General features: G+C 43.6%; 1 protein-coding gene across 1 annotated transcript in view; it reads left to right on the top strand.

Moving 5' to 3' along the window:
* The window catches only part of STRIT1 (small transmembrane regulator of ion transport 1), a 93,426-nt gene that overhangs the window by 37,422 nt on the left and 42,503 nt on the right, over positions 1-13,501 (top strand). Inside the window, exon 2 of the mRNA XM_086944900.1 lies at positions 2,219-2,251. Coding sequence (XP_086801026.1) covers positions 2,219-2,251 — 33 coding nt within the window. The remainder of the gene's footprint in view (positions 1-2,218; positions 2,252-13,501) is intronic.

Raw genomic sequence — 13,501 nt, 5'->3', positions numbered from 1 at the left:
ACACAGCTGTATAGCTAAGAGGTCTTTGGAGGCAACACCCCTTCTCCACCACTCTGCAAACTCATCTCCTGACGCACTGCTGGTTGGGGAATGAAGTCCTCTTGGATGCTAATTGACCTTGGGGGACAAGAAGTCCTCCTCATACTTTCAGTGAGTTCTACACAGCGGGATTCCTGATAGCTGGTCAGAGGCCCACCTACTTTCTCCACCACTCTGCAAAGGCCATTACTACTTTAAAAAAAACATAGAAATTCACAGAAAACCAAAGGTTACAGGGACGTTATAGTTAGGAATTAGCATTTAATAATCCTTAGAAATTCACAGAAAAAAGCAAAGGTTACAGGGATATTATAGTTAGGAAATACAATTTAAAAAACCTTAGAAATTTACGTAAAAGGTTTATAGGGATATTATAGTTAGGGTTAGGTTTCACTCTTACAACACCAGTGAAATTCAGCAGTTAGCTGTGCTAACTATACCTTGCTCCCCCTCAATGCACTGCTTATTACCTCACATATTACATCACTTATGACATGGTCAGTGACATCACTCATTACATCTCAAATGTCAAATGTCATCACTGAGGATGACATCATCAGTGAGTCACAAAATCACTAAATCATCCAGTTACATCCCCACAGAACCTATCATATACCCACTCCCACACAGCCATTCACAAAGCAATACACAGAACCATACCAGTACTTACACACCCACATACCCACTCACTGATTCAGAGAGTTTTTTATACATTAGATTTTTAACTTATTCACAAAAATAAACAAATGACAATAAACATCACATGCCCAAAATTACATTGTATAATATACCGACAGAAGGAAATGTATATGTAACTTAACAGAGCAAAGAGAGACAGACACATACCAAACTTTGCAAAAGTACTTGAGAGACTGTTTTTTTTTTACACTAAGTTTTTATCTTACACACTATAATAGTCTTTCTTATAAGTGTAAAGACAATTTTGCTATTCATCAATTGTGGTTTTACATTAGTACATTGATACACATAGTATACATTTATCTTTGAGTGAGTAAATATTCCACCATCCGCTGACAGTGGGCTTTTCTGGGAAGGAATGCTTTGAAAATGCTGGACCTCCTACAAACACACCTTTTTGTAGGCAATACGTATTTCTTGGCCAGCTCATATGCATGACACAGTTAGAAATGAATGTATCACTTTCAAGGGCAGCAAAATAATGTATTTCCACCTGGGAATGGCAGGATAACACTACCAAAATTGGTGGATGTTCTTGAGAATGGATTTTAGCATGGGGTAATATATTTTCCCATAAAGAAAACAACTTTTTAAGTGCATTTACACATATAGGGGACTTTTTACTATGTGTAAATATACAGAGTGTATAATTTGGCATGCAGACATACATGTGTATTGGATTGAAAAGAAATACTCAAACTGATACTACTTTGGAACCTGCAACTGATATAGATTCCCTGGCTTTCTCCTGAAATCCCTTTACAAATTCAGAAAAAAGATCTTTAGTTTCCTACATAGGAGGAACCCTACAAGGGTAAATGTCAATGTTTTGTGAATCTGGTATTGAAATAGTATATACTCCTTTCTTGGAGTTCAACATCTGGTACAAGGTTAAATCTGACTGATAGAACTTTAATGTCTTATTTCACTAGATTTGACATTCTGCCTAATGACAAAATAACATGGGCATAGCAGCAAAACTTAGTAATTCCTGTCAGGAAATCTTTTTTCTAGGCAACTCATTCATTATCAATTTGTAGTCCAGCGGATGACCAACCCAGAAATGTTACCTAGTAACCATGCTTTTTGATATACATCTATAAACTATAGGTTGGAATGTGCAAAGGTTTTTCACACTATCAATGACTGTGTCATCCTCTAACATTTGATATCTGTAAATTAACTTTGATTCCATACTAAATATTGTTCAGGCTTCCGTGTGGTTCTGTCCAGTGAGTGTCTATGTGTTTCTGTTGGTGTAATTCTAGGTACATTTCACTATATTAGTTCTATTGACTGAAAGCACACCCGCAATTACTTCTTACATTTTAGACGCAAATAGATGTTTTTAAACATGTGTTCTATGTTTAAAATATTTGCCATTCAAGTTGAACTGTTTGAATGAACGAATATATGTATTTTATTGGCATTTAAATTAATAAGCTCACCACTGAAATGCTTTCATATTCTCTTTTGCCAGGTGAGAAAGACAAAGCTGGAAATACTTCAGCAGGTGAGTGTTTTTTTTTCAATTACTTAGAACTAGTTGCTAACATGAACACAAAAAAGAGATTGCCATTCCATTTTTTTAAAACTAACCATTTCAATGAATCAAAGTTATCCACTCTCCACCAACATTCAATACAGTTCTAAAAATCTCACAAATGAGTGACACAATTCTGCATTGCTTACAATATTCAAAACTTTCTGAGTTCTAGCTTTAGCCACAATCTTGTGTGTTGAACAAGAGAGTTGACAATTGCGATCTAAAAACTATATACTTTCAGCAGCAAAGCAGAGAGCAAGTCCAAATTGAATTCAGCTTTATTTTGACAATTCATGTCATCAAATCATTTTACATATTAACATTCTACATAACAAATTGTTAAAATTATTTAAAACATAACATAAAATACATGCATACTATTTTTGATTGTATGAGAGCATTGCAGCATACAAGGAGAATGAATTCATAATCTGAGCATAATCGATTGTCCTCAAATAATGCTCAGTAGTGTTGATTAAAACATCTACATAATATATTAATTAAAATAGAAATAATATGTGTGCTTTATTATAGGAGAATTACCATAAAGAACAAGTGTTATATTAGTGCAAATTCCAATGTCTCAGGTAAATCTTCTCAGATGTTATGTCGTTATGTTATGTTAGAGGAATTTATACCGTGCACGGATACTCAAGAGTGTCCCTGCGTGTGCTCAAAGGAAGCAGACAGAAACCAGAAATTCTAAAAAAGGAAGGTCTTAAGCTTTTATTTAAAAGTTGCAGGATCTTGGATGCTGCGCAGCACTAAGGGCAAAGCATTCCAGGCTAGGGAGGCTTTTCACACAAAGAAACTCCCCCCGAGCCTTTGACATTTACACCTAGGGGTCCGTACCAGAAGTTGAGAAGAGGACCGCAACTGTCTCATAGGGTTGTAAAAAACAATCCTCTTCTGCAAATAGGGCGGACCTGGGCCATAGAGTTCCCTGTGGACAATAGCCAGGATTTTATTCGTAATTCGTCTGGGAGCCAGTGTAAGGAGCGTAAATGAGCTTGCACAGTACATTTGCTAGACAACCCGAACAACAATCTGGCCACCGAGTTTTGGACAACCTGAAGTTTGTTCAGGAGGTAGCTGGTTAGACCTACATAAAGGGCGTTAACATAGTCCAAATGGGACAGAATCAAGGCACGAACAACTGTCTCTTTGGCAGGTTTCGGAAGGAGAGGAAGAAATTTCCTCAAGGCTTTCAAAGTGCCAAAGCAGGTCCAGGACAGGTTCTTGACTTGAGTTGAAAAGGACAGGTTCTCATTGAACCAGACCCCAACATTTTCTACCGCATTACCCATTGCACTAGTCAAAGGGAAGCCATGGGGCCATATCCTCTCTCTAAAGTTGTCAGGGAATGTGCCGTATAAGAGGACCTCAGATTTCTCTTCATTACATTTTAGCTGGCCTGAGCGAGCCAACGAAAGACAGAGGACAGGCAGTGTTGAGCCAATAGAACAGAGTCATCATCCCTACTCCAGGAGAATAAAAGCTGGGTGTCTTCATCGTACACCATCACCTTAGCCCATAAAGACTCCGCTAGATAAATCAGCGGAGTGTCATAGATGTTAAAGACAAGGGGGCTTAGGAAAGACTCCTGAGGGACCCCCAAGGGACCCCAGTGGTCACCCGCTGGGGCAGGGAGGCACATGGGGTGAGCCAGATCTGCTGCAATTGGCCTTCCAGGAAGGACCCAATCCAGTCCCATTTAGAGCCTGATATACCAATCTCTGAAAGGGGGTCCAGGAGCAGAGAGTGGGGCACCGGGACAAATGCTGCCGAGAGATCTAGCATAACCAATGCGGCTCTCCCGCCGGCATCCAGACAACCACGAATAGCCTCTGACACCTCCAGGAGAGCTGTTTCCATACTATATGAGGCCTGGAATCTGGATTGGGCCGGGTGAAACAAACCCGAGGCCTCTACAAAGTTGGTCAGTAGATTGGTAACGACCTTCTCACAAACCTTAGCCCGACTTGGCATGAGTGAGATTGGGCGACAGTTACCTGGTATTAGCGGGTAAAGGGATGGTTTCTTAAGGAGAAGGAGAATTTGTGCCAGTTTCCAAGAAACAAGGACATTGGCTTCCTGCAGTGACTTGTTGACAATTTGGTTCACTTTAGGGTTAATAGTATCTGCTGCGGTGGCCAGTAATCTGGCAGTGCAGTGGTCTGTAGAAGATCCTGACTTCAAGGCTTTTAAAATTTTAAGAGTGCTGGCCAGATTTATGGGAGCAAAGGCTGACAGCATATTAGCAGGAGCAGCTATGAACTGGGCATTCAAGGGAGCTGTGTCCACCATAGTGCAAGAAGAAAAAGAAGCTTGCATGGTGCATATTTTTTCCTGAAAGAACTTGGCAAGAGTATTGAACCAGTGCTCCGAAACTGGGGCAGCACGTGTCTGGGCACTGGGAGGCATAAAACTTTGCGAAATCGAGAACATTTCTTTAGAATTGTTGTTAGCTTGATCAATACGGGAGGAGTAATAGCAAATTTTTGCTGCTGCAATAGCGGTATAATAGTTTTTTTGTTTTACTCTAAGTGTATGCTTAGACATTGAGGAGTAGCCGCTAGAGCGCCATGCCCTCTCCAGTATTTTACATTCATGTTTCAATGATCTCAGCTCCGAAGAGAACCATGGTTTGGAGGGAGATTCTCTTGCTAGCTTGGGCCGAGGCGATGCAGAGAGAGCAGCTACTGAGTCGGAAATCCAGTTTGTGAAGCTGCCACCTTTTCCTCCAGATTATGGTGGGGCGAAGGCTGGGAAGCATTTAGAGAGCTGATGAATTGTAAGGGTCAATTTTGTTAAAAGTGGGGGGCGATGACTGCCGACCCGTTTAACAGGTGGAGAAGTGTGGCTCAATGGTTTGAGCGGCAGACCCTGATACAGAAGTCTGGCCCGGTACCAGGGTTCAATTCCCGCCTCGGCGGGTCTTGGGCTCAATTTCTTCGGACCTGTTAATTCTCGCCTCAGTGCCTATTCTAATCATAGGTCCCACTCTGCAACTCTGGGCAATAGCTTGCTTAATCTCCACAATGGCCCCAACAATGCTAGGATGCCTGGCTTCACCTTGGGGGTGCCCAGGAGTGGGCACTTCACAGGGATAGGCCAGGAAGGGTTCCTCAGCGGTATTCGTACAAGCGCCGAGATGCCTCCGGGTAGTCGTGGGCTATACAAGTACCTCTACATGTGAGTTCCCAGGCAAAGCATATGAGAAAATGGTCTGACCAAGGGACCGGAGAAGGCTTATCCATCTGAATGGGAAAATTGGAGCAAATAGGATCCAGAATAAGGACCCCTTGATGAGTGGGGTGGGTGACCCATTGGGAGAGATGGGCCAATTGGAGGGAGTCAAGGAAATCAGCTGGGCCACCGGCCTCAGATTGGTCAAGATGAAGATTCACGTCACCCAAAACCAGGTAATGGGAAAAATACAAAGCTCGCTCAGCCATAGCGTCCCCACAGGATTTAAGAAAGGTGTCAGCAAGACCAGGGGGACGATAAATGAGGGACCCACCTAATGTGAAATGGGATGAAAACTGGATGCTGAAATCCAACACTTCACACTTTCCCCAAGTGCTGGATGGCTCACTAAAAAAGGCCCAGTCATCCAACAGCCAGGCCAACGCCTCTGCCAACTGGGCGATTAACACTGTAAATGTTAAAAACAGCGGGGGTCGCCAACGCGACCATGGGGTTGGATGAGGAATCCAGCCAGGTCTCTGTGATAAACAAAACGTCCAATGAGTTGTCAGAGAACAAATCAAATACATCCGTATAGTGCTTCCTCATCGAACATTTTAAATGTAAGTCATAGCCCAGATCTGAGGGTAGCCCCCAAGTTAATCAGAGGACACGGGAGGGGTCGATTGGCGGGCTTGAAATTAAGGTCCTAGATATAATGACCCACGTCCACCCTAAAAACATGGCAAAAGAGCTTGCAACCAATGACTGAGTGTCAGATTTTAAGATTCTGAGCACCATATCTAAAAGGGAAGCGGCGGAGCTTGTTGTTAGCCTTCTTAAGAGACTTCACACTGCCTTGTAAATAAGGTGAAGCCACTATCGCCACAGGAAAGTCCTAAAAAGTGAAGTTCCTGTGGCGATAGGGGCTTGTACATATGTCCATGAATGCGGTAATAAAGCGTCTGGTCCTCAGTAACCTGCAACAGGGTTTCATCCCTTTTAAGTGAGGACCTGCACAGCCAGAGCAGGCAAACAAAACATGAACCACAGTTTCAGTAAAAACATTACATCCAGGGCACACAATTTCTGCACTTGAGACCCATTTGCTACTGAAGCATTTCAAAGGCAAAGTTCCAACCATTAATTAGGAATAGAGCTTTGAATCAAGAGGTACAGCGATAATGTCTCAGTAAGATTCCAATAAAGAATGGCATTTTAATTCAAAGACCCTTCCTGTCAGTGACATACTATCCACTGCATGAGCTTCACATTGCCAAATCCATAGCCAATAATGGTATTTCAATGTTTCTGATGTGAAAATTGTTTTACTCGTTGGGTTTTCCCAAACATCCTTCATACCTATGTCAACTAGTCAGTGACGTAGCTAGGTCTACTGCCAACTAGGGCGACCCCTATATTTGCAGGTAAGCGCGGGTGGCAGCCGACGGTCAACTTTTTCCTGCAAGTTTGGGTTGGCGGCCGACGGACCACTTGTTCCTGGGAGGCAGGGTATGGTGGAAGGTGACAGACCTGACTTGCTCACCTATGCCGCCCCCAAAAACATCACCACCCGGGGCGCACTGCCCCTTCCCCAAACTATGCCCCTGAAGCTACTAGCTTTTTTATTTTTACTTCTTTTTAGTGAGGAGGAACAGGTAGTACATTACATTGCACCATAGTTTGTGTTACACCATTATGTATCAAATTCAACTTGCAACATGGCATAATCTATTTGGTTTTTCATCTTATACTTTGTTTGCTCATCAATCTCACTCCAGGACCCTCATTTATCCATCATCATCATCCAATATAGAGTGTCTTATTTGGGACTCCGGGCAGTGCAAGGGAAGTCTCTGTATTCATTCCATTTGTTCCACACCCTTCCCCACATTTGAGGTCAACCTCTGTTTTCATAGATAGTCTTTTTGGTGACCCTACACCAATCCATAGCCCTCTCCCAGTCTTTAAGGAATGGTGCCACTTCAGCCCCCCATTTGTGTGCTATATTTCTTTTTGCAATCCTCAAGCCTAGAGTTACACCAATCCGTTCTCCCCTCCTCAAATCCATTGCATCCCAAACATTAAGCAGGCACCCCTTGATGGATAATTGCAGCACCACCTAATGCACCTTGCTCAAATTTTGTGTTATCAGGTCCCAATAAGATTGAATTTAAGGGGTAGCCCATATTGTATGAAAAATAAATTCCCTCATGTCCGCAACATCTGTGACAGAGTGGGTCCGGTCACCTCCCCATCTTTACCAATGCAGTGCAAGAGATATAATCCCCTTGTAATAATTTGAGTTGTATTAGGCGGTAGCGAACCTGGTAGCTGCCTCACTAGGGGAAGCCAGGGCTGCGGGCCACTCATCCCCGTGCATGTCTGTGATATCTCTCTCTCAATTTTCTTGCAGCCATTTTAACATATCTGGGGCACTGTTCACAAGTTTTTTATATGTTAGTGAGATCGCCCTTTGGGAACTATGCTCCTCAAGTAGTCTATTTTCTAGGGGTGATGATTCTAGCTGGGTTTTTCCTCTGGGTATTCTCGCCCAGAGGGTGTGCCAAAGTTGTGTATATCGGAACGCCTCAGTGGGGGAGAAGTTGTATGTTTTTGTAGGTCTACAAAGGGTATTATTCCCTTTCCAGAATATAAGTCTCCCACCATCGAAATGTCCAAAAGGTCCCATTTATCAAACCCATGCCTCTTGCCCATGTCCCCCAAGAGGTCTGAACCCCACAATTGTATCACCAAAGTAATCTTCTTGTTCCATCCCAGCTTACTGAGTGCAGAGTGCCACATTTGAATCGTCAGGGCTGTGGGTTCCTCCATGGGCCAATTTATCGGTTTGGTATACAGAGCACATAAATGTTCCCCTGGCTGTAAGACCAAGTGATCCATATGGAAGTCTGGTTCTGTCATAGGTTCATGTTCCCATTGGTTGGTCACTGTCAATTGCGCTGGAAGTGCAATTCTGCCATCGTGCCATCCAAAGGTTAATTTCTTAAGAGCAATTCTAGGGGCCCTACCATCCCACAGCAGGGTTCTGACCTCACCTTCTATGGCTCTAAAATAGGTATCGGGTAAAGGAAATGGTGTGTTCTGTAAAATATATAAAAAGCACGGCCATGCCATCATTTTAAAGAGGGCTACCTTACCCAGTAAGGAGAGGGGGAGTAAGTGCCAGTAATGCATGTCACCCTTCAGTCGTATTAAGTGGGGAGTGGAGATTTTTAATGGTGAATAAATCCTGGTGGGATGTGACAAAGATTCCTAAGTATCTGAATCCCTCCATCGTCTCTTGTGCTTCACAATCCTTCAGCATTCATGGTGTCTGTCTGTGTAAGAAGATCACTAATTTGGACCAATTAAACGTGAATCCAGAATATCTCCTTTATGTGGAAAGGATATTTAAAATTCAGAGATAGCGGATTGGGGCGATGCCACATACAGAAGAAAATTGTTTGCATATAGTGATATTTTGTCGCCCCAATCTGCCGTACATCGGAGACGGTGGATCAGTGAGTCACCTCAGATCCAGGCCACCAATGGCTCAGACAAGTGCAAATAGTAGGGGTGAGAGGGGGCCGCCCTGTCTGGTTCCCCGATGAAGCAGAAAAATCTGTGACACTCTACCATTCACTATAAGCTGTGCCAACGGAGTATTATATAGGAATCAAATCCAGGCCAGGAACTGGGGGTCACACACCCAGATGCTTAAGGACTGCAAATAGATATGGCCACTGAATGGTATTGAAGGCCATACTGGCATCAAGTGATAGAACTACTGCATCTTCTTGGATTCTGTTTGTACGCTCCAAGAGCCCATGAAGGCGCTGTACAAGTCTGGGTATAATTGGGACAAGGCAGAGGGCAAGCAGATTGGCCAGGATTTTTGTCTCTACATTAAGTAAGGCTATGTGTTGATACAATCCACATTGGTTGGGCGGTTTCGCTTCCTTATGGATTACTACAATCAAGGCCAGTCATTGGTCTTTAGGTAGCATGCCACTCTCCTTATACATCTTGAGCAGGTGGGACACTGTATGTTTGGCCATAGTTTTATATTATTCTATTGGTATACCGTTAGGACCCAGTCCCTTCCCCAACTTAAGCACTGTAATTGCTTGTGTCACGTCCTCAGGTGTCATGTCACTATCTAAGAGCTGAGTATCAACAGTTGTAAGTGCTGGGAGGAATCTGTCCACAAGAAGATCCAAGGGGTCTTTGGTGGTTGATGTCACCCCAGAGGAATAAATATGCGCATAATTGGCAGCAAATGTTTCTACTATTACTTGCGGATCAGTGAGACCTTCTCCTTCTGTCGGTTGGATAGCTGCTACCCATTGGCTAGCACTTTCTTGTTTATCAACCCAGGCAAGAAGTTTACCTGCCTTGCCGCCCTGCTTATGCATCCGGTGGTGCACCAATTTGTTTGCAGATTGGCGGCTTCTGTCATCAAGTCCTTATATTGTTGCTGATTAAGGCTTAGTGAGTGCCTCATTTCCTCATCGTCTAGTCTAATCAATTGAGCTTTTAATTCCAGGCTGTTCCATTCTAACTGCTCTACCTTTTTCCGTTTGTCTCTCCTATGCCCCACCATCAAGGAGAGGGCTTGCCTCTTATCACTGTTTTATATGCCTCGCACAGAGTTCCTGCTGAGGCGACTGACTGTTCATTCTCCCAAAAATACTGGTTTGGCGCCCATGTGAGTTCTTTTCTAAACCTCAGTATCTTAAAGCATGAGGAGTTAATGGCAATTGTATTGCTGGATTGCTCCCTTCCAATACTGTACATCGCCCAGATTAGGAAGTGGTCAGATATTCCCAGAGACAGGTGTCTTATGTCTCCAAAGCCAGGAAGTTGAGATTCTTATGAAACCAAGAAGGCAATTCAAGAGAGGTTTCCGTCAACGCTAGAGTGAAACGTGAATTCTCTCATGGTAGGGTTAAGCATTCTACAAATATCGACCAGACCCAGGGAACTGAGGAATTTGACGAAGCATGTTTGCGTCACATGTGTCTTCCTGCTGTTAGCCAGTCCAATATATCACTTAGGGTCATGTTGAAATTTCCACCCAGGAAGAGGTGTCACAGTGGCACTTCCAACATGAGTGTCCCTAGGTCTGGAAGCGTCACATTGTGTATCTCCCACCCCGTCCATCCATGTTCTTTCTACAATAAATGGGAAACACTTCTTAAGGTTTATCCCAACGCCTCTGAACTATGAGATGAACCCAGCGGGCACTACCATTTTGTAGCCCCAGTGGTCTAGTGCTTTGCATGCATTGCCTAGGAGGTGGGTTTCCTACAGGCAGACTACATCTGGGGAGTGTCTCTTCAGAAATTGGAGTACTATGCCACGTTTAATTTGATCTACAAGGCCATTAACGCTCTAAGCCACTAGACAGATTTCCGGGATATTTTTATTTGCCATGTGGAGTAGAGACTATTGGATAAGTGACTTGGGACCCTGAGATTATCTACCTTGTTCATTTTGAGGATCTATTCCTCCTGATATGGATATCTGATTTGCCTGTTTTTGCATGCTGGCCTTTAGTAATAATGTTGTGCATTAGTGTCTCTTAAGTATTGTACAGTCTAAACCTAAGAAGTTAACTAAATCCCATTCTAGCCTTTTTCCCCTAAGAAAAACCCCCCTCCATGCATTCCTGCCTGACGGAGCCAATATTGACCGCCTCCCCCAACTTAGCAGAGTGCCTGTTGTCCCTCCAACTTTAGGGGTTTGTGGACTTCTGAATTTCCAGCCCCCACCCCAGAAAGCAAATAAAATCACCGACCTTTATGCTCTTAGGGCAGAACAATAATTAAGTTGATCATGGAGCCACTTTGCTTTCACTTTCATCTGGACTTCAGCTTTGCCCATTATCAATCACCCTCTAGGGACCCAAAAAGTACCTTCTGTTCGGGCCTGGCAAGCTGTCAATTTGTACAATGCCCTGCCAGGCGTATTCCATGTCTCAAAGACCAAAATCAATTCTGGAGCTTTGTCCCCTTGATGAATTGTGGAGAACTCGTCATCTCCTCGCACCAATTATGTTGCAATGTTAACAGATGAGGCTGATATTTCTCCATGCCATCTCCCTCGTTGTGACTTGGAGAAGGGGCCCGACGGTGTGCCATCCATCAAGCCACGTCCATGCTTCCTCCAGTGTATCAAAGAACCATGTTTTGCCCTTGTCCTCAATGTGCAACTTCACCAGAAAGAGCATTGAATATTTCACTCCTTTATTTCTTAGCACTTGTTTTATGGATTGGAATCTGCGTCTCTGTCTTTGTACCTTCAGGGTAAAGTTCGGTAAGAAGGTTATATGGGCATTTTCTTAACGCACTGGTGGGGCTGCACGAGCTGTTTGCAACACTCCATCTACTTCCCTGAAGTGGAAGAGATGAGCCAGATTATGCCTGGGTGGTCCTCCAGAGTGGGCTCTGCGTCCCTGTGCTCAACCAAAAAGAATTTTGATGAGGCACGGGGGTTTAGGTACTTGAGGATGAGTTCCTAAATGAATAGGTCTGTAGCGGGCCCTTCAGCCCATTCTGGGACTCCCAAAATGCAAACGTTGTTTCGGCGGGATCTGCCTTCATAATCTTCAAGTCTTGCTTCCAGGCTCGCTGTGGTCACTTGTAGTTTGCTAACCTAGTTTTTGAGGGCTTGGTGTCCTGAAGAAGGGTTGCTGTTGTGTCTTCAGCTTCCTGGATTCTGGTTCCAATATTTTGGATGACGGCACGTATCAGGGATATTTCTGTTGTGACAGTGTCAATACGTCCCTCCAGGGCTGTTTGTACCCCATGAATCGCCGCCATTATTTCATTGAGGGAAAAGGTGTTTCCTCTTGGTGTAAGAGGGGGTGCTATAACAATAAACTGTTCAAAGCCGGGGGGTCCTAGGGAAGGTTTTACGACCACACAGGATTTACTCCCCAATATTAAAACAATCAACAGTACAAAATCTGGAGAACTACAATAGTGTTTGGAAATTGTTGAAAAACACTACTGGCTGGTTTATCAAGATGAAAAGTACAGTGTGAAACAGAACCAGTGACTACGCCCAACAAAACTAAATTTGGGCATTTCCATTTTAAGGACGAAATCCCTCACTCACCAAAGGTGACATGCTTCATCATTTGGGATTCTCCTCCTAGAGGAAAAACCTAGTTCCTCCGGGGGGCTATGACCCCCTCTCTGAGAGGGAGGAGGTCAGGGATGTTTTGTGTGTTAAGTCGGATATTCTAAATCCACAAATAAAGAGATGACAGGATGGCTGAGGGCGCAGCGCAAAAGAAATCAAAACTGTGAAGAGAGTGACTTTAAAACTAGCTCAAGGACCCCCAAAAAATCTTTATTGTGAGATGTTCTTTGCCAGGATTAAAAATGCCATGCACCAGTGGTCTAAATTACAATCTGCAATGGTGAACATCGGTCAACATGCTTCAGCCTTGTAGCCTATGAGTAGGCTGAGCTTTCATCAGGACCTATGATGCTGCTGCAGAAGAGAGTATATAAGTGATAAAACACAAAAAGGATACAGGGACAAGAGTTTTCTTACTGTGTCTGTTTGATGAAGAACATTATCTGTTACTACTAGGTAAGTCACCACACCTCTACCTGGCGACCGCTCAGGAAAGGGGCACCGCTCTGTCTGTCAGTACGCTGGTGTGGAATTGAGCTTGTGACCTCTGGTCGGCGTAATCTTTAATCTTTCTTGAGGTGGAAAGCAGCAGCTACAGTATAGAGCACTCTCAACACCAACAACAGGATTAGGACAGTGCTATCCATACCAAGATAGAAAGGGACAAAGGGGCATATTATCAAGGGGGTTTATAAAATGATCTCCCTATTACCTAGCTGTCGCTAACACCAGTTAGCGACAGCTAGTAGGAGATAGCGACCATCTTTGGCCCTGCTTTGCATGTCAGTGATATTTATCACTAATGACATGCAAAGTGGGCGTGCCAAGATGTTAGCGACTGGAAACAGTCACTAACATAGCTATCTCCTATTACCA

Source organism: Lissotriton vulgaris, chromosome 11 (genome assembly GCF_964263255.1).
Source record: "Lissotriton vulgaris chromosome 11, aLisVul1.2, whole genome shotgun sequence".
NCBI lineage: Eukaryota > Metazoa > Chordata > Amphibia > Caudata > Salamandridae > Lissotriton > Lissotriton vulgaris.
Note: the sequence above shows the minus strand (reverse complement) of the source record. Positions and strands in the feature narration are given on the sequence as shown.